General features: G+C 47.8%; 1 protein-coding gene across 2 annotated transcripts in view; it reads left to right on the top strand.

Annotated features, from left to right (window-relative positions):
- Positions 1-24,935, top strand: part of BCL2 (BCL2 apoptosis regulator) — a 164,842-nt gene extending 139,907 nt beyond the window's left edge. The window contains exon 4 of one of the 2 annotated variants that reach the window (XR_004278320.1): positions 21,817-21,898. Coding sequence is in view for 1 of the 2 variants with exons in the window: in XM_032311484.1 (XP_032167375.1) it covers positions 21,817-21,951 (135 nt within the window). In the remaining variant the exon portion in view is untranslated. Of the gene's footprint in view, positions 1-21,816 lie in introns of both variants that reach the window. The other variant, XM_032311484.1, reaches the window with a different exon arrangement.
- Positions 24,936-26,336: the final 1,401 nt, after the last annotated feature.

Genomic DNA, 26,336 nt, shown 5'->3' on the forward strand with positions numbered 1-26,336 from the left:
CAAGGCGGTTGGAACCCAAAGGAGATGTTTTGCAGGTTGGCTGTTGAGTAGAGACTGTTTTGATCAGGGTCTGAGTAGCTCCTACCCAAGCCCCTACTTGCCGCTCCGAATTAGTACTTTCCAGAATGTCCTCCAAAGCTGTCCCACCAGCTGCTGCTGATTAGATACGAGGAGGGCTGCTACAAGCTTTGCTCCTTCCTGGGAAGGGGCCTGGCCTTGAGAATTAGCCACAGGGCCCATTTAACTCTGCTTCCTAGCTCAGCGATCCAAGGGCTCAGTGCACCACAGAAAACCTTCCTACAACAGAGAGCCAGTGTTCGGGGGGCATTTGGTTCCAACTTGCTTGTGTTTGAACATTTATATTTATAATAGTGCTAATCTCTAAGGGACTCAAATCACATTAAGAGCTTTATCTAAGGCTGCCAAGGAAATTAGCATGTATCCACATGACTGGGAATGATGAGAAATGGGGTTGGGCCTACAGAAATTGAATAAGCTCTGACTTTCATTTCCATTATCTTCTTCATGAGATTTTGCTTTTAAACCCACGCAGTCAGGCCTGGGTAGACACTTCCCCCTCTGCGTCCAGCTCGTGCCAACCCCTCACTCTCCCCACTGTGGCCACTTTGCCTGGATGAGCTGGCCGGCTTCGCCTCATCCTTCTCTGAACCCCCACCAAGGCCCATGCCTCCAGGCCACTTAGGTCATTCCTTTCTTGTATGGCTCCCTCCTGGCTTCTCACAGACTCGTCTCCGACTAGAGGGAGAAGAATGTTTGTGGTTCTCTCTCAAGTTCACCTCAAGAGTTTAGGTCATGCTAGTCACATAACTGTACCCAGTCGGTAATGTGGGCTGAACGGTTAGTCAGGCAGGGGGTGCACTGGTGTGGTGGGAGGTACGTGGGCCAGAGGGGAAAATAGCTTAGGGTCACCACAGATACTGTCAGTGTGGGGAAGGGAATTTTGGGGGAAAATCTAAACAGATTAATTTGATCAACCAGGCTAATTTGTAGAAAAAGCACAAGAAGGGGAAAGTTCCCTTTGAGCAATGAGAGAGATGAGAGAAGCAGGGAAGGCCGCTGACTGCATTACAGAAGGGGAAACCAGGACGACTTACCGAGTAATTTGTTGAAGCTAAAATGAGAGCTCGGTGTAGCCGGGGTGAAGAGAGGCCGGCCCATTGGCCTGCTCGGTGGAGACATGGCTTGGTACTCTTTGAAGACAGTTGCCTGTCAAACTAAAAGACTATGACTGGAGTCACCCAGGGGAGGTTGGAGAGTCGACCCCCACTCTCCCAACCAGAGAACTCCTGTGCAAGCATCAGAGTTCAAGTTGCAGCCCGACCTTCCTAGAACTGTTACTGCCAGAGCCCTGCACAGTGACTTAGCTAAGCTTTCTCGGTTTTTGAGGCATCCCTGTGTGAATTTACATCTCTGTTCCTCCATGGAGACTGCTCGGTTATCAGACTGAAACAGCTCACTGAAAGCCAAGCGGAGTCTGGTTTTAGCATTTGTTCAGGGCTCTTGGGTACAGAGAAGGCTTAGTAATGGCAGTTTCACAGCCGAGGGGGAATGTAACTTGAGAGGAGAATGATAGGCGCAAAGACAAATGTGAAGAGAAAGGGTGATGACAAATTAATAGGGATAAGGGAGGGAGAAAGAAAGAGTAGGTATACATAGCAATAAGAGAAGAAAAATCATTACAATGCCCAGTGGACCCCCCAAAAGTGGTTTTTCTGGATTTTTCTGTTGTTGTTGTCTTGTATTTTGTTTTGCTTTTCTCGTTTGGGCCCTCCTGGATCCACCACTGTTGCTAGAAGATGAGAGCAGGTGCTTTTTTTGTGGAACCCGTTCTTGAAGCAGCATTGCCCAAGGGAGAGGAGAGACACCACAGCAATCTTCCTACCAGATCTCTGTTTTGTTTTTGGTTTTTGTTTTGTTTCGTTTCATTTTCAGGCTGACTTAAGCAAAGTGGGGGAAAATTGTATCTGGACAAAGGAAACTTCTCTCCCTAAATCTAAAAGCCTATGTCAAGAGAACCCCTTCTGGAGGGAGCGTATAGTTAAGCATTGTGCTGGATTCCAAACAAAAACTAGATAAAGGGTTAGAAATCAATATTATTAATGGCATCTCCTCTCTTCCTCGCTGCTAAAGCCCCTGCCAGGCCACTGTAATAACAGTGGGAAGGAAAATTGGAGATTCCATCAAGAAAAGGCTTTTAAAGGAAGGCTGTGTTATTACATTACTGTTTGGACTCTCTGAACACATGAACGCTTCCAGGTTTTTTTAAAAATATGGGTTGAGGGTGGCAGACTGAAATCTCCCTGGGCTAGAATAGTGACTTGGGCAGAAATAAGTCAAAACCCTTTATTATCAACCAACATTTTACGATAGAAATTAGCTTGATTTTTTTTTTCTCATAATTTAATTTTTTCCAAAGAGACAGAGATGTTATATGTGAGCAAGTCCCTGCCGCATTCAAGCTTGTGACATGTTGGCTCTGGGCAAGGCCATTTTGCTGGGTGTCGTTACTCTGTTTAGGGAGGCTGTGTGACAGAGTGGAGAGGCAAGGTACTTTAGGTCAGAATTATGGATTTGAGTCCTGGATCCACTATCGATTAAGTGTGTGTCCTGGGACAAGTGACATATTCTCGAGCATCTGTAAAATGGGGGTGGCAACAGTCATAACTTACCTGTGGGTTGTTGTGAGGCTCCCACTCGTTGATAGATAAGGGGAGCACTTGATCAACTATAGTGCACCAGGGGAATACTTGTCTTCATTCACTACAAGTACCTTTATAATGATGGGAAAGAGAAGGCTATCATTTCATTTTCAGTGTATGTTCACTTTTTATTTAATAACGCTTTTTGTGTCCCACCATGTTCCAGCCAGCAAACCCGAGGCCGGGAGGACCCGTTGTCACTTCCTACTATGACACTGCATTAGCATGACGTTTCGTCCTTATCCAGCACCTGATAACTTTTGGCCTTTAAAAATAAGGATAAAAGTCTCAGGGCCAGAAAGATTAAGGATTAAGTTAAGTTTTAAAATAACACATCTTTTCATATATTCTCTTCTCAGTTTTATGGTACTGGTAATTTTTAAAATTAGATTTTCCTCAGGGCATTTTGTACTAAAAAATGATGAAGCTCCTTGTCCCTTGTAATTGCATTTCTTTTGATTTTCTTTTATTATGACTTGCATATCACTGACACTTTTTTCCTGGAATGTTAAAAGTAGTCATCATCCAACTAAAAGGAAAAAAATACCGTCCTAATGAAAATGGAAAAGAGAGAGTGGATATTCCTCTCTTTTGGTTCCAAACAAGGCTAAGTCCTCATTCCTCATACTTTGTACATGCCAAGGTTGATGTCATGGATCCAAACCAGTTTTGAGTTATCTGAAATGAAAAAAAGAAAGAAAAAGAAAAAGGCACTTCAACAATCTTCTGAAGCTTGAAAAACAAATTTTCCACAGTCTGATAACCCAAAAATGACTGAATGGATTTTCTCTGTAATTAACAGTGGGTGGGAGCCTGGAGGGATATGGGGGGAAGGTTTAAAAATGGAAAGTTTCAGTTCAGAGGGGGTGCTCTAGGAGATCCAAGAAATGCTGGAGGGGTTGGAAAGGAATAACACGCTTATCCTGGGTAACATGATCCTTTTGTCTGAGGAACAGGACTGAAAACCAAAAAGTTCTTTTTGGTTGATGCGTTAACTTACCGCTAATGACTATTGTTGAAGAGTGATAAGTAGGACACATCCAGGGAAAGTGTTTGTTAATTCTTCATAAAGTCATCTCTCATTACTGAGATACGGCTCTCAACCCGTTTGAACCATAATCTTACAGAGCTGTTGGAATAGATGGGTTGAGACTTCAGGAACCATCCCTGGAATTCTCATTTCTGGTGCCTGATGCAGTTGGGGCAATTGTTTCAAATCATGTCTAGAATATCAAGCACTTTCCTAACTTCTCTCTCTGTGAGGGCAGTTCCTCCCAGGTTTCCTCTCCTGAAACCGGCTCTAGGATTCAGGCTTCCCTCTGCACCTGGAATAGACAGAATGGCAACTCTGGGACTTGGAGTGAGATCCGGAAAGGTCCTAGTGGCTGCGTGTCTGCCAGTGGCCCAGTTACATAACCCTTTCCATCCCCCGCTTCTGACACGCAGACACAAAACAGAGTTCCCAAATCTACGAGTTGTATAAACTTAGATCCCCAGAGAGCCTGCAGAGGCCATGTGGGGCCTTCTTTTCCTGTCACTAATGAGGCTCTCGAAACCTGGAAAGGTGACTCCCTTGACAGCAAAAAGCGAGGCTGAGCCCATTGTGGACACACGGACCCCACCGCTTGCCCCCTGTGTGGATTATGGGCAATGTGTGATGAGCTTCTGAGCCAGCGCGCGGCTGTGCTCAGGCTTGTGCCTTTGGAAGGGTGTCTTCCATCGTCAAACATTAAAACTTGGAATGCTTACTCTTTTATCGGAAGATCCCATAGACTTGATGGCAGTACATTTATTATTCTTTTATTGAGATATAATTGACATATTACATCAGTTTCAGGTGTAAACAATGATTCAATATTTATTTATGTTGTGAAAGGATCACCACAATAAATCTGTGAACATCCCTCATCCCACATAGTAATTGCAATGTTTTCCCTGTGACAAGAACTTTTAAAATCTACTGCCTTAGCAACTTTCAAATATGCAATATGGTGTTACTGACTGTAGTCACCGCTGTGCGCTATATCCGTAGGACTTACTTATTTTATGTCTGGAAGTTTGAGCAGAATGTCTTGTGGCCATGCAAATGAAATTATAATTTTTTAATATCTAAGATTACCATTAATAAAATGATCTTTTCCAAGTGATGTACCGAGTTAGTATAACTTACTTATCTGAAACTGTAACCCTCCACCATAAGCTTATGTCCAGAGGAAAACCTCTCTCAAAACCCTCTCGGTGTGTGTGAAATAACTCGAATATTTTGTTCGCAGTTTTTCAAGATGTTTTAGTAGGTTAGGACTACCTCAAAAGGCATTTAGCTATTTTTTTTTTTTTTTAAGATTTGTTTATTTTAGAGAGAGGGAGAGCGCGCACCCTTGTTAGTGCGCGCGGAAGGAGGGTAGGAAGACATCATCTCAAGCAGACTCCCCGAGCGACTCCGTCCAGCCGGACGTGGGACGCGATCCCATGACCGTGAGCTCATGAGCCAAGCCAACATCTGGTGTCGCATGTTCAACCAGCTGTGCCAGCCGGGCACCTGTACCTCAAAAAGCATTTCAGTTTCAGGTTGAAACAGAAACGAAAAGTATTTAAGTTGTAAGGTTGAGAACGTCAAGAATTAGGCAGAGGTTAAAAATTCAGAAAAAGCGACATTTGGACATTTTTGTTCTGCTCTTTAATCCACCACATGTCCCCCTCCAGTTGTCCCATCACTACCCAGTCAGCATTTAAACACGCAAAGGTTAACAGAGGTTGTGCAGCAAGCACCTGGCCCGGACTCCGGCCGGGGTCACAGGCCTGGCATCCGGTCCAAGCGCCACAGTCAGAGGCAGCCAGGACACGGCCGCCCATGAACCGTACTTTCTCCTGCAGGTTTCAGTCTGGCCCAGATGCTCCCGTCGCGCCCATGACCAGGGTCCCTCCACCAGGATGAGGGCTGGCAGGGCCCCACGCAGCTATGGGCAAACCCTTCCCGGGGCTTGTGGAGGTCTTGTGTTGGCCAGTAACTAGTCCTCTTCCCGTCTGAGAGGGTGGGGAATTACCGTCTTCCAGAAAATGCAGAGCAGGCAAAGGGAAACCAGGGACAAAAGAATCAGAGCCGAGGAATGAACTTCAGCAAGACGAGGAGGGAGCAGGACAGCAAAGCAGCAAAGACCACAGAGAACAACAGGGATTTTGGGGGGTAGGGGAAGGGGCCTGGGGTGTGAGACGAGCCACCTGCACCTGCATATGTTCCAATGAGGTCTGGAGCTCGGTGGTGGGGTTTCGGAGGACAGGCTCGGGCCCAGCCTTCTCTGCCCATCATTGGGGAGTAAACCCACCCGGCAGGATGGAAGGTGTCCGTGTGGAGGAGGGAGCTGAGAGCAGAGCCCCTCGCACAAAAGGGACAGACCCAGGGATTCGCATTTTGCACCTCCGTAATGGAGCCACTGCCGCTAACATATTTCTTGTCTTTCAACTCCTGACATTGTAAAGAAAGCGTTTCTGGCTTGCTGGGCCCGACTGCCACAATCGCAAACTTGCCCCACAGACTCGCCTTCCAGAAACAAACCAAACCAAACATTAAAGGATTAAACACCCAGCGAGCAGATGGGTTCTTGTAAAATGCTCTGTGGGCAGGTTCCTAGGAATTTAAAGGTCTCTGGCTTTGTTAAGTTATGAAAATTTTCCAAATTTAAGTCAGCAGAGCGAGCTGTTAGAGTCATGAGAAGAGTTGCTGGTGTCTGGGACGGCGGGGCTGGCCGGGGGCCTGCTGGGGGCCTGCTGGGGGCCACGGCGGTGCTCGGGTGGGCGCCGTGCCTCCCTCACCCCCCTCTCTGCCTGTGGTGGGGGAGCTGCTCCTGTTCCTGCCCGCTGGGGACTCAGTCGCTTTTAACTCAGCAGACACCCTCGGAGGGACCGAAACCTGGTTATGGCTCTGGAGGCTCTCGGGCCACCTATGGGCTTCGAGCTGGTTTGTGTTTGTGACTGCGGGAAATCTTGCCTCCTTCACGTTCCAGAATCCCCCGTGAAGCCGCCCTGGTAAACAGGAGGGCTCTTCCTGAATGCTGCGGGAGGAATTTCTCCTTCGGGATTCATGCCTCTGTCTTCACGGCATTTTTAAATACCCCGGAGGTGGCGCGTGAGGAGTCGGCCACCGCGGCCAAACCGCAGGCTGAGGACACACAGAGGCCCCACACGTTCCCGTGGGATCCAGCTCCGCAGAGCGCCCGGGGCTGGTGGTGAGGGCTGGTGCCTGAGGCTTGTGCTTTCTTCCGAATCACGGGGCTGCTTTCTGCTCCTGTAGCCCTGCTCGCTCCCGCTTGACTCCCCGCCCCCCGGCTGCACACACAGGCTCCCCTTAGGACCTGCCCGTGGCCTGGCTGTGAACTCCCACCTCGCTTCCATGTCCTAAGATGCCGTCCCTCCTTCCCTTCCCCCATACACCCTCCTCCAGGCTCAGCCCCTGTCCCCTGCAGCCCGTCCCCAAGGACCCCTGCGGCACTCCCTCCGGCTTTTTGTTGAACCTCGCATTGTCTCCACAACAACTCGGCCTCGTCTTCTCTGTCTCCCCCAAGAGAAGCACAGTGTGGTGAAAAAGCACGTGCCTGGGAGTTGCCGAGGCCCTGATGCACATTGCAACTGTACCACAATAAGCTGTGTGACCTTGGGCACATTGTGTAACCTCTCTGGCCCCAGTCTCTTCTGTATAATGTCATTGATAAGAGCCACCTCGTGGGGCTTAGCGGCACAGTGAGCTCTCTCTCCTCATCCCAGGAAGAGACACTAAACAAACCCTTCCCTGAGTGCTATGGCCGTGGCTGATTCCTTGATGCCCACACGTCCGAAGGAGAGATCGAAGCCAGAACACTCAGGGCTACACTGACAAGAGAGGACCCAGGCGGGCCGGCCGAGCCCTCCAGAGTTGGCACTCACTTGGTTAGGAAAAGCGTGTCACACGTGGATCCAGGCTTCATACACTTGGCCAAGGGCTTCCCTTGGCAATAACAATCAGCTGGACCCAAAGTCCTGCCTGAAGGCTCCACCAGCCCAGGCTTGGGCTGCTTCTCATGACCTTAAGGGTGAACTGTATTTCCAGAGACACTACTGTCTCTGATCGTCCCACTGGAAGAGTGTAGAGCTTTGGATTTGGGTCAGGCGCCGAATCTGGTTTAAGGAGTTTGTGACTGTACACACAGGCCCCGACCCCTGCCACTCGCTGCCTCCACCCCCACCCCCAGCCCCAGCACCGAGTGCCGGGTTGTGCACCGAGCAGGTGCCCCGTGCCTGTGGGCCTCGTGAAATTCCCCTGGAGCTGACCAGCTCTCCAGGCTGTCAGCAACAGCAGGAGCCAGCGGGGCCGTGCCGGGGGGTGTGGTTCGGCTCCCATCCTGGGTCCCGCCAGCAGCTCTGTGAGCAACTTCGGGCGGCCGCCTCCCGCGGGCTTCCTGCCGCCAGCCGAGGCTGCGTCCCAGCACACGATGGGCACGATGCTTGCCTGGGAGGTCAGGCTCCCCGGGGCACAGCTGCTCTCTTTCTAAGTGTCCAGCCACACGGACAGGCCTTTCTCGGCGAGCACGTGTCATGCTCTGACCTCGTGGATGTCCACAGCGGGACAGGCAGCGGGCGGCTCTCCCCCTGGAAGCTGTACTGATGGGAGATTTCAGCCCCCGCTACCGGCAGCTCCTCGGTGATGGCTTTTAGCCTCCGCGTGCGTGCGTGTGTGTGTCCCTCTCTTTGAGTCTCTGTGTGTGTGCGTCTCTATCTCGATCTCTCTCTGCACACATGGGCTCTGTACTGTTCTGGCAACAGGGATCCTCTGCTGTCAGAAGTCCTCCATGGCAAACCTCTACTGACGGAAGCCATGGCAGCCTCTCTGCCTCCCTGCGTGCGTGAGCCTGAATCCACATCCACCGCAATGACCTTCCATCCCGGCACGCACAGCTGCTGCCCTTGACAGAGACTTTGCGTTTTCCTTGTGACAGAGAGGTCCGCTGCCCTCCCTGGACACAGGAAGACCGTCTGATGCGGAAGGAAGAGAATTGTCAAAGAGCCAGGCAGTGCGCCTTGAAATGCATCTGTTTTTATTCACGTTGAGTCTTTCCAGGTGAGCTGCACTAAATCATAGGCTACAAAATGAAAGCAGATTTTTTGTAGCACGTCCATAGGGAACCCACAAAGTGGGCTCACCACCGTGTTCCTGCCTCTTCCCCAGAGCGGGGAGGGCATACCTGCTTGTCCTCTACAGAGGCCGGACCCACAGTGTAGGGGACAGGCTTCTCCCATGGGCTGCATGGGGATCGCCTCACTTGTTTTGGCCGTCGCACAGTGACTACCAGGGCTGCAGAATTGGGGAAGGGGGAACAGGGTAAGGCTTAGTACATCTCAGGATACTTTGGAACAGGATCCTTTTCGGCATCTGGGAGCCTTAAGCAGAGCTTGCAACTTCCTTGCTGCAGACTGAGAACACTGCACCGGCACCGTCAGGGGCAGATCTGGCCTGAGACAGATGTTTGAGCCTGTCGGCCAGGCACGGACCCTGGAGCCAGCGCACCATGGAGCTTCCAGAATAGACGTCCATGCTGATTTCTTAACCAGTCCTGCAAGCAAGGGTCAGGCAGGCCCGGCTGGAGGCTGGTGGTGCCCTGCTGAGCCTGGCACCCCTGGAAGACCTATTCTGCTTTGCTCTTCTCCCTCTGAGCTGTCCCCTCCAGGTCTGAGGCCACTTTCAGCAAGTTCCTATTAGGAAATGTGGGTTCTTTGTACTTCCCAGCGCCACTAACCTCAGTCAACACTTGGTGATTTAAACAAGTGAGCATCAGACGTTCGGTCCCCAACTCTGGCCTTCCACGTTTAATAAATGAAGGACCCCCTTCCCCCACTGCCCCCCAGCGGTGGTGTCTTGATGACAGCAATTAGGTCACACTGCAGAACTCAAAAAGCATCTGCTTTCAGTTCTCATTTTTGGCATATTTTCATGAATTAACTCTTACAGTGGCAGTGAGAGGGGTAGGGACCTTGGCCGTGTCTTGCATTTGCAGGCCGAGGGGTGGGCGTTGTGGAACACTGAGTGCTTGGCCCCAACAGTGACCTGCAGGGAGCACACTCACCTGCCATGTGGCACATGGTGATGACGTTCACGCTCATGTGTACCAAGGCAGGTCCAGACTGTGGGGAGGGAGCCCTGCCGGTGGCCTCAGATCCCAAGGAAGAATGGTTGGTGGCTGTCTTCCAAATACTAGTTTGCCCAAGGTATCTCCTGCCCACGTCAGGCCGTGGAGGGTCTCGTCTTCTACATAGGAGAAACAAAGCTTCCCCTGCTTCTCCCCACTCTGACATCGCCAGTTCTAATTATAACTGGCGTGAGAGGCAGAGAGGTCTGTGTGACAAATGCCCGGATTGTGACCAGTACATTTTCAGATCAGGGAAACCTAGTGCCCAGATGATCAAGTGAGTTGCTCACCCAGATTGGCACCAGCCATCCTGACTTCTCATCTGGGACAGTCTTCACCCATCACGCCATCTCCCACATTTGTAAAAATTCATGAAAAAGAAGACAGCAGTGGTACAAAGTTTCAAACCAAAGGAGCCCCCCTCCCACATACCCATGAAGCAAGGGTTACAGAACAATGAGTGTTTCTGTCCAATTCCAAGCTGTGTAAAAAGAGTTGAGTCCCCTTCGTGTAGCGTGAGAAATGTAATTAAGGTTTGTTTGTTTGTTTTTATAATTGACATTTCATAAAATTCAACTTAAAGTGATTGGCCCATTGGCTTTCGGTATATTCACAGAGTTGTGCAATCATCACCGTTGTGTAATTCCAGAATGTTTTTTATCACTCCAGGAAAAAAGAAAATCCCTATACCCATGAGCAACCACGCTTCATTCTCTTCTCTCCCCAGCCTCTGGCAAACACTGATGTACTTCTATCCCCATGGATTTGCCTGTTTGGCACATTTCATATAAATGGCATCACACAGACCATTTGTGCCTGGGTTCTCTCACTGAGCATCATGTTTTCAAGGTTCCTCCGGTGTTGTAGCTTGGATCAATGCTCCGTTCTTTTTTGTGCCTGAATAATATTCTTTTGTATGGAGGGACCTCCTTTGGCTTCCCTGTTCACCAGTGGCTAGAGACTTATGTTGTTCTTAACTTTGGGCTATTCTGAATAATGCCAATGTGAATATTTATGCAGAAGTGTTGGTGTGGACATTTCTTGTTAATTACCTTGGGGTCTCTATCTAGGAGCGGAATTGCTGGTTCACATGGTAGCTGTTCAACTTTTGGAGGAACCACCCCTGGTTTTCACAGTGGCCCCACCACTTTTGTTCCCATCAGCCATGTGTGAGGTCTCCAGTTTCTCTTCCTCCCTGCCAACACTTGTTATTGTCTTTTACATTTTTTTTTGTTTACATTTACATTTTTTACATTATAGCCATGCTCTGTGGGTGTGAAGTGACATCTCATTGTGGTTTTGATTTGCATTTCCCTGATGATTAGTGATATTGAGCCACCTTTTTGTGACTTTCTTGGGCATTTCTGTGTCTTCTTTAGTGAAATGTCTCTTCAGGTCTTAAATGGTTTCTTAAAGGGTCTGTCTTTTTACTGTTGAGTCATTATAATCACACTTTCATGTGCAACACAATAGCATCATTTGCCCACACAGTGAAAATAGCATGGGCCCGAAGCAAGAAGGGACCAAGTGCCAGAAAATGCAGGGCACGCAGAGGCTTCTAGCCAAAAGAAGGTAGTGGACTGAGGAAGGTAAGGAAGAAAAATGAGGGAAATTTATTTTAAAGCCAAAACATGACAAGGCAGGTTGATGCGTCTCTGTGCGGGTAAGGGCACACTGCTTAGGGCTTGGACGGCGTGGGTAGGCCATGAGGTCAACAGCACGTGTCTCTTCTCTGCTCCCCAGAGCACTGCGGAATCGATGCACCTACATACACGAAGTACTTTGAATGTAAAATGTAAAATGAAAGTGCTCATGTGTGTTAAGGTACTGTAAATGCTTGTGTGTGTACACACACACACACACACACACACACATTTGACTGAGCCTTAAAGGGCGGGGCTTGTGTCTTATTTAGCTTTAAGACTCCTCAACATCTTACAAAAATGTTTTGCGAATGAATACGCAACCTGAAGATGAGATTTCAAGGTCTAGCATACACGTGGCCTTTAATCTCCACCGTTTGGGTTTATTGTATGAACACAGTGAACCAAACGGCACAGCTGTTAGCATCTTTTCAGCACACACTGCCCATTTCCACCTACAATCTTCTGTAGCCCTGAATTGTTCACACCTCCTGGCAGGAGATACCGAGGCGAGGCGGGCAGGTGGCCTGTGCCCGCCCCCTGCAGTATTTGCATAGCTGGTGTGTGGTGGGGAAAGGGGGTGGATTTGTCTATGCAGCTCACTCCTGATGGTCCCGCCTACCCACCCCAGCCCAGATGGCAGTTAGCCTAACAGAACCTGGGACAGCCCAGGAACGGCCAGCTCAGGTCTCCTCCAGTAGGTGGACCTGGCCTGGAACCTAGCTCCATGGCCTCAGGATCCCCAGAACAGACCCCCTTGATAGTATTTTCATACTGTGCCCAGCTCAGAATCCTTTGGGCTTCTCATTTTCTGCCCTCCCTGGCTCCTGCAGGGGGGCCCCAGCCTGATTTGCATCCTCCACTCAGTTTGCATCACAGAATACACCCAACCATCCCTGGACCAACTTGGGGAGGCGGGCAAGTTTTGTTTTGTGTTTTGTTTGTGTTTTTCATCTCCTGCCATTTCCCTAGCAGGTTTCTAGTTACATTCAGATGACGCGTAGCTTAGGTTTCACTTTATGTCCTTGGCCCGGAACGCAGCGAGCCCGTCCTCCCGGACTCGGGGTCTCCCCAGGGTGAAGTCCGGCTCACTACAGATGGCTTTGGTTGGGGGGGGGCGGTGCAGGTCTGCAAGTCTGGTAGAAGGGAGTCACTGTGGCTCTCACGTTGGGTTTCTCTTCGCCAGACAGCTGTGTGTCCTTCAGTTATGTGCTCCCCGGCCGTTGTTGTTGCTTTTTTTTTTTTCCCTTTCCTTTTCCCCCAAACCCGGAATCAGTATTTTGGGAGTAAAGGGGGGAGGCAAGGGAGGAAGAGCCGCAGGGGACGAAGCTGGCAACTGCCAAAGCAGCTCTGACATGCACACGGAACCCTCAAGACTCATTCAGCACAAAGTGGCTGCAGAGGAAATCCTGCCGAGCCCACGATAAGGGGGAAATGGAGTCACTTCCTCACCAGCTGCTGTATTCAGGTAGAAAAAGTCCTCACTTCCTCGCGTGTGCTCTGCTGGCCACGACTCACAGAACCCCAGGCAGCTTGCTTCCCCTTTTGATCTCAGCCCAAGTTGTCATCCAGAGAATCGCTGTCTCCTCGGGCTTCAGGGAGAGCGCTCGTCTCTTTGGGGGGTGCCCCCCTCCCTCCCTCTCACCTTTGCGCCCTTCCTTTGTCCCAGCATCTTCACTCTTGCCTAGGCTGTGTGCACGGGGGCCATCATAAAGACAGTCTCTGGAACGAGGCCCACACCCCTTCGTGGAAAGCCTGCTCGTTACCACGGGGGGGTGGGGTGGTCTTTATGTCCCCATAGATGTCCACACACAGCATGGGACCTCTGAGCCCCTCCTCCTGTCCTATACAAGGGGCACCAACGTTGCCTGTCTTCCCAGCATCCAGGATTATTGCTTTGTTACCTCCAGGCAGCATTTCTAAAGTGTAAGACATAACACAGCAGGAAGTTCCCTGACAAGAATAAATGGTCAAAGGAGTTTGGAAAATGCACATCTTATCCCTCTCTTGGAGACTCAAGGCACACAGGTAGGGATAATATTCAAAATATTGAAGAACTGGTATGGAACAGACACTGACAAGTCCGATCCGATGCTGACTTCCCATCTGGCTGAACATCAGCCCCTCATAGGAAGATACCAGAGACGGATGCCCCACCCCGCAAAAGAACTAAATTTTGTTTTAGCCCATCGTTTACTTGTCCTTTGAATACCCTCCTTTTAAATAGATCATCTATTAAGATATGTTTGGGAAAACTTGCTGTATAATGAAAGGAACCCATTATTTCAGTTCCAGAAACATTTGCTGAGTGCCTAATATGTGACAGACACTGGCTCTGGGGATCCAAAGATAAGATGTATTTTCTGCACCTCCAGTTGCTAAGAGTTGATCAGGAGAAGACAGACACGTAAACAGATCATCTTCAGATTATACAGTGAACAAGGAATAGCTGAAGATTACCTAGCTCAACCTAGGGGCTTAGAGAAAATAATTGCACTGAATCCTTGAATGAACCAAAGGGCGTTTACAAGTGACTGAGGCTGAGCAGGAGAGCTAGTTTGGGGTCAGAATATTAAGCCTCAGGTGCCTTGTTAAGGAATTGAGACTTACACATGGAAGGGACAGAGGTGATTCTGAATACAGCACTCTGGCTGCAAAATGGAGAGGAAATGGAAGGTCAGGGCACCAGACGGGGGGCCGAGAGATCAAGTGGGAAGTGATCGCCGCCATCCTGGGGAGAGAAGGTAATGCGGATGGAGCAATATGTAGGTGGTCACATCGGTGGTACTTGTATTGCCTTGTCTGACTCCCTTTGGTCCTCGCTGGCTTGGCCTCTAGCGACAAGATACAGCCTCTCTTTCAAGATCTGCCTCTCTTTCCCTGAGGGCTTTCTACAGCCTCTAGGACCCACTTGTCTATGTACACACCTGCACTAAAGTGCTGGGACATTAATGCCTCCATAGGAACAATCCTCAGCCAGTGAGTGGAAGGTGATGGTGTATAAATACCCCAGCTCCCCAGTCTACCAGTGGGATGACAGAAGGTACCTGATCTGCAGGCCCCCAGTTTTCCCAGCAGGATTAAGCTCCAGGTGCCAACGGCAGTGACCTGCTTGATAAGATAATTTCATGGCTCCTTCCCCACTCCCCTAGTAGTTTCCTGGGATTGTCTCCCAGATAAACTGCTTACATTCAAATCTTCATCTTGGGGTCTGGCTTTGCCAATGAATGGGGGAGGGGGTGAGGAAGAGGAAAGCCTCTAGGGGACTCTGAGAGTGTGGGTTAACTTGACAGCACGGGCATGGGGAAGGTAGGAAAAGAGGCAGGCTTGCTTGAGGGGACGGTGATAATTCCAGTTGGGGACAGGCTAGGCTGCCTTGTCACTTCTGGTGTGACACCAGAGAAAGCAACTGGAATGGAATCTAGCAGTCAGAGGAGCAGGTGGGGCTCGATATGAAGGTTTCAGAGTCATCATCAGAGGGATGGTGTATGTAAGACCATGAGAGGGAAGGAGACTGGTCAAAGAGAGAAGATGGTCCTGACGGAAGCCCAGGGAGCACTGAGTACCTATCAGGGCAGGCAGAGGAGAAGGTACCCATGAAGGAGGCAGGGAAGACATCCTTCAGGATGCAAAGATTTTCGGTGGGTTCTGCGTCCAGGTGCCAAAGCATTCGGTAGATGCAACCTGAGATTCATCTAGTGTATGTAGCCATGAGGATGGTGCTGGTGGTCTCTGGAGGGTGTTTTCAGAGGTACAATGGGGGAAGCAGCTGGGCTCAGTGAATTAAAATGTGGGTGAGAAGACAGCAAGTGAGGGTAGGTTTAGCAGCTTGTCCAGGAGGACCAGGAGAGAGACAATAGTTAAAGTGCAACAGCATCAGCCTGGACATTTTGAGGAAATATGAATGTTTATATACCAAGGAAAAAGAGACGGAAGAAACAATGGGGTTGAAATTGTAGTTGAGAGCATGAACAATAGATGGAAGAAGGTTCTAGAAGCAATGGGAAACAGTGGAATAAGGATGCAAGGTGGAGAGGAGCAGAGAAGGACAGATCGTGTTGTAATCAGTGGGTGTGCCAGGACAGGAAGCGGTGGTGATTCTGGCCCAGTGGCCCCGATTTTCTCAGAGAAGAAGGGGCTAACCTCAGGTGACAACATGGAGGAAAATGGTAGCTATTCAGAATGGTCATGGAAGGGAGCAGAGAAAAGATCTGACCCAGGGTAGAGAAAAGGAACGTTTCCAGAACTCACTGAGTCTAGAGACCATGAATTTAGAGCAGTGCTGGGCTGCATGGTTGGGTGACCACTTCAGCAACCCTTGGAAGGCCAGATGAGGCTGCTGTGGGATGGGGTCAGGGCTGGAGGCAGAGGAAGGTAGGGGTGGGAGGAAGCAAGCTGAGGGAGGCAGGGGGAGGTGCCCCGGGAGAGAGAAGAACCGACTGCTGGCCAGTGTTCTGACCTATTAAGCGTAGGAGACAAACCCAGTTTCTACTCTCCTCCTCCACCTCGCATCTGCTAATCAGTGCATACTGGAAGTTAAATTCACTGTGCCTGTCTAGGCTTCATTTGTCTCAAACTACTACAAAAAGGGCTGATGTCTTTACTGGACATTGTTATATCGGTGCAGGTCTGGACTTACTTGGAGGTTCCTTCCAGCTAAAGCTTTTGCCATTATTAGGGTTCACCTTCTTCTTTTTCTTTTCCTTCCCTAACCTTGAGGTTGTCAAGAAGAAGGTCACCCATGGAGACAACATTATAAAGCCATGAAAAATAGAAAATATCAAAGACATTCTATAGCGGTGTTCGATTTCCTGTTGGCACTATCTGATTTTCTTTTTACTTTCCTCTTACTGCTGACAGAATCTTCTGCTCTGTGCAGGATACAAAATGGCAGCATGAATTGGTTTCATTCATTTATTTATTTATTTATCTATCTATTTATTTATTTATTTTTTTAAGATTTATTTATTTATTTGACAGAGAGAAATCACAAGTAGATGGAGAGGCAGGCAGAGAGAGAGAGAGGGAAGCAGGCTCCCTGCTGAGCAGAGAGCCCGATGCGGGCCTCGATCCCAGGACCCTGAGATCATGACCTGAGCCGAAGGCAGCGGCTTAACCCACTGAGCCACCCAGGCGCCCGAATTGGTTTCATTTAATTCAAATGTCCCTTAGAGACATCATCTCTCACTGGATTGTATGCTTAGTGAGGGCAGACTGGTTTTCCCCTTGGGATCTCCCAAGACTGTATAACGTCCATATTCACAGTCAGCTCAGAGATTGTGGAAGGTAGCTGAATTTCTAGTTTGTTTATATCCAACAGGGCCATATTTATTTTTCCCAGTGTTTAAGGAGATTTTGAACCACCACGAGTCAGGGGCCTGACCTGGCTGACACTGGTTTAGCTGTTACGTGTTGCTCTCAGAACTATGTTAGGAACGTCTTTCCTGGACAGTAAATATAGGGTACAATTTTTATTGGCTGAACACCATTCCACTGTATTGAAGTGCCATGAGTTTACCTAACCAATCATATTTTCAGACATTTCAGTCCTCTTCGGGCTTTATCTTCTATAACCAACCTGTGCATTTTGTTATTTTTTCCTGCTAAATAACTGGGAGTGGAATTCCTTACAAAAGGATAATATTTTTAAAGCTTCTGATATGCCTTGCCAAATCCAAATACAATTTATCTTTACCTGGGAGTCCACCCATTTTGTTAGAATATCTGGGCCTCCCACCCCTAATTCCCACCCCATCCTTTTTGGCGAAACTCAGTATTCTTTTCAGTTTTTGCCAATCTGACCCATTTGGTGTTTAATCTTATTTTATTTGGAATCCGGTTTAAGTGAAACTTCTTGAAGGATACTGGAGGGAAAAGGAAAATTTTGGAGAGCAGCTGCCTCAAGGGAGAGGTATCCATGTGTGTGTGTTTTTGAGAGAGAGAGAGAGAATCAGGTGGGAGAGGTCCCATGAGCAAAGTTGAGGAAGCCTGAGGACACTTTTGCTGTCCTCCCTGCTTGGGAGTCTTGAGTGTGATCTGCTCCTGTCCACACCTCCCTGGCTTACTTCCAACTCTGTAGCGAGGGTCTGGGGTCAGGGAGTCCAGCCATCTGCTCTGGTGGGCCAGCTCTTGGTGGGACTCAAACTCAGACAGTCTGTGGCCTCTGAATTTGAAGTCCATGGAGAAGCCATCTGCGAAGGAGCACCCAGAGCTGGGGCCCAGCCCACCTCCTCCATGGGGAAGTGGTGGGGGGATCAGCTAAAGGAGAAAGGCCGGTCACCTGGGAACCTGCCATGCGTTTCCGGGACTCAGGCAGCGCTCCTGCCCATGCAGACGTGAGCCTGGGTTGTGGTGCCCTCCAAGTGCACAGACTGGGATTTTATCCGAATCATATGATGATGGCTCAGGTTTTCTTTTTCCCTCTTTGTTGCTTTTAATACATAAAATGAGCATGTGTTTATTTAAAACAGCTTTCAAACTTAAACAAATAATGACAGACTGTTCAAACAGACTTCGGAAATCGCCCTAATCAGGATGTTTGAAAAAGCAAGAAGACGCTCCATAAAAGTAGCTTTTAGGACCTCCAGTCCTGAAACCACAGGGTCTGCTTTGCACTTTGCAGTCGTGGATGGGCAAAGCTGGGGGGCCAGATTCAGTCTGGGGGTGGGGGGTCAAATGATGCCCCTCATCCCTACCACCTGGCTTCGTGATTTCTGAGGAAGTAGAGATGGGCAGTGCGTTACCACCTCCCATCTTTGACCAAAACATGTCACATGTGTATTTGTACATTTTAACTCATAACTTCTATAGCAATGACCAGGCATCTTCAAAAGCAGACTCCTTTCGGGGCTGGGGCCGCAGGGAGCTAGTAAATTGCTCCTGTGAAAGAGGGGACTCGGCAGACCCTCTGGAGGGCAGGCCAGGAGTAGGAGGGATGGAGCAGGTTTGCAAGAGGGCGGACCAGCGAACAAGTTAATACGTCCACTAGTTCACATTCGAGGCCACGTTTACGAGGGGCTCTGAGTCACCTATGTTAATCTTCATTGCAGCCAATTTTGTGGATGAAATAAATAAGGCTCGGGGTTGGATAATCACTCAAGGTCAGAAGCAATAAAATGTCAAAACTGGGATTTCACCCAGACCTCCTTCCCCAAGTTGAGAGCCATCCCCTGACCCTTGGGGCTGCGTCAGCAACTCTGTGTTCATTCTTTGAGTCAGGAGATGCTATTTTAGCTCATCTCACTCCAGAAATGATGTTTTTTTCTTTCTAATGCACACCAGAAATGGCCCATCGGGTCCATTAGGAGCACAGTTATTTACGTGAGGGGATGGTGGTTGGGAGAGGAAATCGCTCAGCCACAGGGAGGTAGGGGTATTTGGAGAGGCATTTCTTGTGCCCCCAGTATCTGTGTCGTGTCCCAGGTGAACAGGGAGAAAATGCCAGCCCTAGTTTGTCCCCGCTTCCCCCACTTTCTCAGAATGGCTCCATGGCCAGAAAGGTCAGATGGCAAAGGGCTTAGTCTCTTTCCCGTTCTGCCAAAGAAAACCCCACTGGTAATTAAAGAAAGGCAGGACACAACCATCAACCTTCTCTGCGCTGAGCCACTGTGCCTACAGCACAGGGCCTGGGTCCTGAAGGATTCCGGGCATCAGCTGCTGTAGGAGGTTCCGGCGAGAGAGCAGCCTGGAAGGATGGGCTGTGAGCTGTTTGCAGCCGTTGTCTGTGGGATCCTGGGACGCACTTTTACAAGAAGCAGAGTTTCTCCTGCTCGTAAATCTGTCCTGACCCATTCCTGCCCCATTTGTCCCTGATTATATATAGGGAAGGTACGTTCCTTGACTAGCAATCAGGGTTGTTACCTCAGCTTTGTGCTGAGAGCACTACACACATATCTCATTTATGTGTATTGCCTTGCTTTCCTAAGGCTCAAATTTAGAAAATGTCAACAATGGATTAAAAAAGAAGAAACCCCTTGCGCCCTCTCCTGGCAAAAGTTAACATAGTGCGTCTGCAAGCCCAGGGCACCCACTTCCTGGGGAGCAGTGCTTGTCTGGGCTAACTAACTCATCTTGCGTTAATCTGACCAAAGCCGTTGACACACAAGATGGACGAGTAGGGTTTCTGTGGTCTGTGATCAGAGTTTCTCCTACACCTTTCTTCACATGGTTTCTCAGCTTCAAGTCTGTTGGCAGTTTGGCTGGGGACTGTCCTGTGCATTGTGGGATATTGAACGGCGTCTCTGGCCAACTACCCATTAGACGCCAATAACACCCCTACCAAAAATGTTTCCAGACATTGCCAAATGTCCCCTAGGGCCAAGATGACCCCCAGTGAGAACCACTGTCCTAAACCCTTGTCTGCCTTTTGTACAGGGTTTCCTTGGTCAAGGGCAACAAGAGAGAGAATGAGAATATCTCATCAGAAACATTTTGTGACCGTCAGGATTAGCAGTTTTGATGACCGATCATTTGGGTTCATTTCTAGGAATTTGTCCCCAAAAAGCAAACTTAGCAAATGGAAAGGAATTCATGTACAAAAATGTATCATAATATTATTTATGACCATGAAAGTTCCAAAAAGATAAAGATTCGGTTAAACTGAGAACAGAATATATAACATGGAATACTAGACAGTCCTGAAAATTACTGTGTGGATCTATATTTAATAACATGAGAAGTTACCCCAATTATGCCCTAAACGCTCACCTTCAAGACCACTCCCAAGATTCCCAGAGGTTACATATAGAAGGAATCCTTTCAAACAGGCAGAATAAACATCTGGTGAAGTATTAGGCCAAAGACAGAATTCAAACCAATGACTGACTTCAGAAAACATTAAGTGTCAATTGAATTGATACTTATTAAGTGCCTCCATGTGCCAAAACCAGGAACAGCTCTGGAGAGACAAAGCTGATCCCTGCTCCCTCCTGCAGCACTTGCCTTAAACAGACAAAAACACTGAGCATTATCAGAACTGCCTCCACACAGCAACGCTACAGGTTGCTTCCTTCCTCGGGTGGGTGTGTTACTGTCTTGTGTGCTCTGATGCCATGTTGTTGGGAGTAACTGGAAGTATGTCTTGTTCTCTTCATGCCTGAATAAATCATACCAAGCAAAAAGAATTTTAATTACTGGTTTATATATGCAGATCTACTTAGAGAGTTGTCCAACTCACTGGATCCAATAAATGTCCCCCAACAAATCTAAGAAATGAGCATTCAGTCCAGTCTCAAACAATCCAGATAACTTGGCCATGACTCCCATTATATTCCTACAGACCTGACTTCCAGGCAGCAATAAGAAAGGATGAGAGGAGACATCTTCCTTCCTTGGGTCCGTGTGTGTTCAGTGACACCTAACTGACTATAAGTGACCACATGCTTTGCGAAGTTCACAACTTGAGTTAAATGCAAGGTTGTGGTCACCCAGCCTGGCCACTGCCAGAGAAAACCCTGAGACAGCTTTTTTACCCAGGAGAACCCACTGTTGACTTCAGAGTCTAGGTATGCCACCAGGGGAGGCCACCCTGCTTGTGTGCACCATGCCAGCGTCCTGGACAAATGTCCCTAGGGGACATTTGGCACCTCTCACAGAGGTGCTGTGAGCCGTGGGAGGGCCGGAGCGACTCAAGAGCACTGGTTTGGATCTGGGTTCAAATCCCGGTACCGCCACTTATTAGACAAATCCCTTAATGTCTGTTTTTTCCACACAGGTTTTATTTTCCTCTACACAAGAGAAGCAAATAAAATGACTCCATAATATTGGTATAAAGAATAAATAATAATTTGAGGCATTTATTACAAGGGCCTGGCCTATAGCAAGTGTACCATAAAGGAGCATACTTGTACCTACTGTTTCTTATTATTTTTAGGGATGGCCATGCTAGCTAAAATTGCTAGCCTCCAGTATTTTCTAACTGCATTTGCTGTTTTATTTTTCTCCTTAGCACCTAGCACTCTCTCGCACACTCTCTGATACATTTATCTTGTTTGCTGTCTATGGCCTGCAACCAGATAAAAGCCTGGCGAAGTAGGAACTTTCAGCCGGCTTCCCTCACTGCTGTGTCTGTGGTGCCCGGCTCATCAACGGGATTTCAATGAATACTTCTTGAATGAGAGTTTGAAAAGTGGGTCCGAATCACCGCCCCAGAAGAGCGTTTCACTTTTCCTCATGCCCTGAGGAAGGTGCCCGGCTCCTGGGGCTGGATTCTATCCTCCCCATAGGCTGACATCCTGTGCTCTCTCTCTCTCTCTCTATCTCTCTCTAATTCTCTTTATCTCCCCCTCTCTCCCCCTGCAGGATGCCTTTGTGGAGCTGTACGGCCCCAGCGTGCAGCCTCTGTTTGACTTCTCCTGGCTGTCCCTGAAGGCCCTGCTCAGTCTGGCCCTGGTGGGAGCTTGCATCACCCTGGGTGCCTACCTGGGCCACAAGTGAAGTCAGTAGGCCTGCCACAAACAAATATGCAAAAGGTTCACTAAAGCAGTAGAAATATATGCATTGCCAGTGCCGTACCATGAAACGAAGCTGTGGTCTCTTAAAAACAAAACACAAAACAAAACAAAAACAGCTTTCAGGCTCAGAGTCGAATCAGCTATTTACTGCCAAAGGGAAATACCGTTTATTTTTTACATTATCAAGAAAAAAAAAAAAAGATTTATTTATTTAAGACCGTCCCATCGAACCTCCTGTCTTTGGAAACCCTGCCACTAATTGGCAAGCCCCACCTGTGCAGCTCCACCTGGATCTCCTGTGCCTATAAACACGGATTTGTTTTCCATGTTGTTGGCTGGACTGACTCACCATCTGAAGAGCAAACGAACTGACTGACAGAGGACTTGACGGTTCCAGAAGCCGGGTGTCTGGCTGCTGGAGGTTAGGAAGAAGGTGTTCATTTTCCTTGCTCTTTTTTTTACTTTTATTTTTTTTCTTTTTGCCCCGGGGGCTGCGATCTGAAGAGAGGGAAGGCGCTCGATGGGAAGTCCATTCTTCCCTGGCCTGAAGAACAGACACTTAGCATTTGGCTCACATGGTACAGACCCGGTTGGAAGAAAAACAACAACAACAACAACAACAAAACCTGGGGAACTTCAGATGGAATTGGCGTCCACCAAGATTTCCACACCGAAGGACAGTGATGGGGAAAATGCCGTGAAACCATAGGAAAGTATTTTTTTAAGCTACCAATTGTGCCGAGAAGCATTCTAGCAATTTATCCGATAGCATCCAGTACCTTAAAGCCCTGATGTGTATATTCAGACATTGTGGATACTCTCCCCCAGATACTGGCTCTGTCTGTGCATGAAACAGAATCCTCCAGGAGGCGAGGAAGTGAACGTTCTGGTGACTTATCCAGCAGCACCAGGCCGCCACAAGTGCCTGCGTTTCCCTAAGAGGCCACGGCCTGCAGTCCCGCCTTGCCCCGGCTCGGAGGCCTCGTCCTGGAACGGAGCCGGGGCGCTCGCTGGCCTGCTCGAAGCTTTTACACAGAGCAGTGCGGTCTCCGAGCGCTGGAGCCGACAGAGCTCAGAATCCCGCTGTCGAGAAAGAACAGTCGTGGCCCTGGGCCTGTTCCCCCGGGCCCCCTAGTTGGGCCCTTTTCCTCGTGGAGCGGGGAACCTGGGAGCCAAGGCTCTTAAGACGTTTATCACTGTGGAGGGAAGGAAACAGGCACTGAGCCTTTCCCTGCGGAGGGAGGTGGCCTCGGCGCCACCGGTAGGAAACCCGGCAGGAGACAAGTGCATCCGGGGCGCCGCATGGCCACGGCGCATGCGTGCTGGCCACGGCGCATGCGTGCTGGCCGCGCGGCCGCCCGCCTTTGCGCACAGTTGAGAGCAAGGCTTTTAGTGACCTTGGGGAAAGTCGTAAATGCTAAAGGAAGCGTTGGAATGAGGTGTCATGGATTAATCAACCCATGTCTCTGGAGTTACGATGTAAAACATTACCTTGTCATTGCAGTTTTGTTTTGTTTTGTTTTGTTTGGAAAACCTGACAGAGGAGGGGGAAAAAAAGTTCCAGGTGTGGAATGTGGAAATTATCTGTACATCCTGGGGCATTAAAAAAGAAAAAAAAAAATGGTGGAAACTCTAGAGAAGTAGCAATGAAGTGAAATCTACAACAAACAAACTAGAAAATGTTTTTTTTTTTTCAAGTTTAGAATCAGCTTTGAGACGTTCATGGAATAACTGTGGCATTATTGCATTATATACCATTTATCTGTATTAACTTTGGAATGTACTATGTTCAATGTTTAATGCTGTGGTTAATATTTTGAAAGCTGCTTTAAAAAAAGAAAGATACATGCATCTCAGCATTTTTTTTTTAATTGTACTTAGTTATGGCCTCCACACTTCGTTAGCAAAAATTATCATTTTTCTGTTTGAGATTTTTGTCTCAGTTGTTTTAAAAGCATTTCTGAGAAGGTGAGAGAAGCCCTGGGTCTCAGCTGCTGAAAACCCCGGAGCACGTTGGCCACTGTGGAGCTTCGCTTCAACCTAGTTATGTGCATTTCCACGTCAACAGAATTGTTTATTGTGAAGGATATATCTGTTGTCCCTTTGACCTTGTTCCTTGAAGGTTTCCTAGTCCCTGGGCAAATCAGAATCTAACACATTATTTAGAATGACATACATGTTTGGTTAAACCCATGAGATTCATTCAGTTGAAAATCCAGACAGGAAATGACCAGGGGATTAAATTCTGGCCATGACGGTTTGACCTTCAGAGGGTTGCTTTATGTGGTCTGCTTTGACAGAGACCCGTCTAGAGCACTCCTGCCCTCCTTCCACAGGCCCTTTTCAGTGGCTGTCCTTCGGATTCTTCCTGAAATACAGTGGCGCCTGTGCCCCGCTCTGAGAAAGCAGGAAACCCATGGTATGAAGCCAGACCTCCCTGGCAGGCCTCAGGGAACAGAATGATCAGACCCTTTGAATGATTCTAATTTTTAAGCAAAATACTATTTTGTGAAAGGTTTACATTGTCAAAAGCGATGAGTAGGGAATATCAAATCCTGTGCTGCTATCCTTCCAAGATCATGGTAGTGGAGTCAATTTGCAGTACACTCCAAGTGGCAAAATCCTCCAAGCTGCTTTAGAAGTAACCATGAAGAACACAGACATTTTTAATATAAAGCCTGTTTTGTCTTTTGTTGTTGTTATTGTTTGTATTGTTCAAAGGCAGAGTATTCTAAAAATGTATATATATTAAAAAAAAAAAAGTCATGGGGGCTAATTTCTGGCCGGTTTTGTTTTGCCACGGGCTGTTGTTCTCTGGTTTTAATGGTAAATGTTCCTGGCTGCCGAACCCCCGAACTGTACAGTATTGTGGCTCCACTCACTCTAATAAGAGTAGTCGATGTTACATTTTTCTTGTTCTAAAAAACATGTTAGAAGCAATGAACGTATATAAAAGCCTCAACTAGTCCTCTTTTTCCCTCCTTTCTTTCAATGTGTCCATTAATTTGCGGTCAAACAACAGAGAAGTATTCCTACCGATTTTATGTTGAGAAGGGATTCGTACCTGCGTTACTCTCAACGTGGTGTGTATATGGGCCAAGGTCAGGGTTAAATAGAAGACGTACATTTTCCAAATTGGGGTCAAGGGCTTTAAACAGAGCCACAAGGAGCAAAGCACCCAGGAGCCACCTTGGCCCTCCCAAGCCATCACGGTAGGTCAAATGACAAATGACATGCTCCAGAGCACACTGTTCATCTCCGACTTTGCAGAGGCTGAAAACTCTCATAAGTGTAAGATTTAAAGTAAAGTCACATTTCAAATTAAGGAAGCACCTTGCTATAGTTCAAGCAAAAACAAAAAACAAAACCACCACCAACATCCTCTGCCCCAGTCTACTTAACCTCTGCATATTCAGGTATGTGACTTGTGTTTCATTAGTAACTGTTTATTGTTTCTCATCTGAGGACCCAGGCCTGGTCCATTATGGGAAATTAGGAAGCAATTATAAATCAAGAGGAGTTATAATCATCAAGAGGAGGATTAAACGTAAATAAGTAGTCTACAGTTAAACTTAGGCTAAAATGACATTTATAAATTTGAACTTCAGTGCTAATTTCAATTGTACTTTTAGGGAAGAGGCTGTTTTTATACTTTCTTATCACTTATAGTTAGTAATGGACACCTACTCTATCAGAAAAAAACAGGAAGGGCTTGTAATATAAGCCATTCTAAGGAAATTAGGGAGTCAGTTGAAATTCTATTCTGATCTTATTCTGTGGTGTCTTTTGCAGCCCAGACAAATGTGGTTACACACTTTTTAAGAAATACAATTCTACATTGTCAGGCTTATGAAGGTTCCAATCAGATCTTTATTGTTATTCAATTTGGATCTTTCAGGGAATTTTTTTTTTTTTAATTATTATGGGACAAAGGACATTTGTTGTCGGGATGTGAGGGAAGAATTTTCGGAGGAGCAAAACATTCCCAAGACTGGATTAGGAGGTTTTCAGAATAGCCAGGCTTGTGGGGTATGAAATGGAAGCAAGCGGGACCTTTACAAGGGTCTATGTGATACCTCTGCAAAGGACCTTCTGCAATAAATATTTTTAATAATTTAATTTCAATATTAATTTTAATTTGATTTAATTTTAATATTAATTTTATTTTTAAGAAATATTTTTAAACTCTGCAGTATGTGTAGATTCTAAAGACATCAGAATGTCGACGTCTAGCTCTTTTTTTTTAAAGATTTTATTTATTTATTTGACAGACAGAGATCACAAGTAGGCAGAGAAGAAGACAGAGAGAGAGGAGGAAGCATGCTCCCTGCTGAGCAGAGAGCCCAATGCGGGGCTCCATCCTAAGAC

This window comes from Mustela erminea, chromosome 13, assembly GCF_009829155.1.
Source record: "Mustela erminea isolate mMusErm1 chromosome 13, mMusErm1.Pri, whole genome shotgun sequence".
Taxonomy (NCBI): domain Eukaryota; kingdom Metazoa; phylum Chordata; class Mammalia; order Carnivora; family Mustelidae; genus Mustela; species Mustela erminea.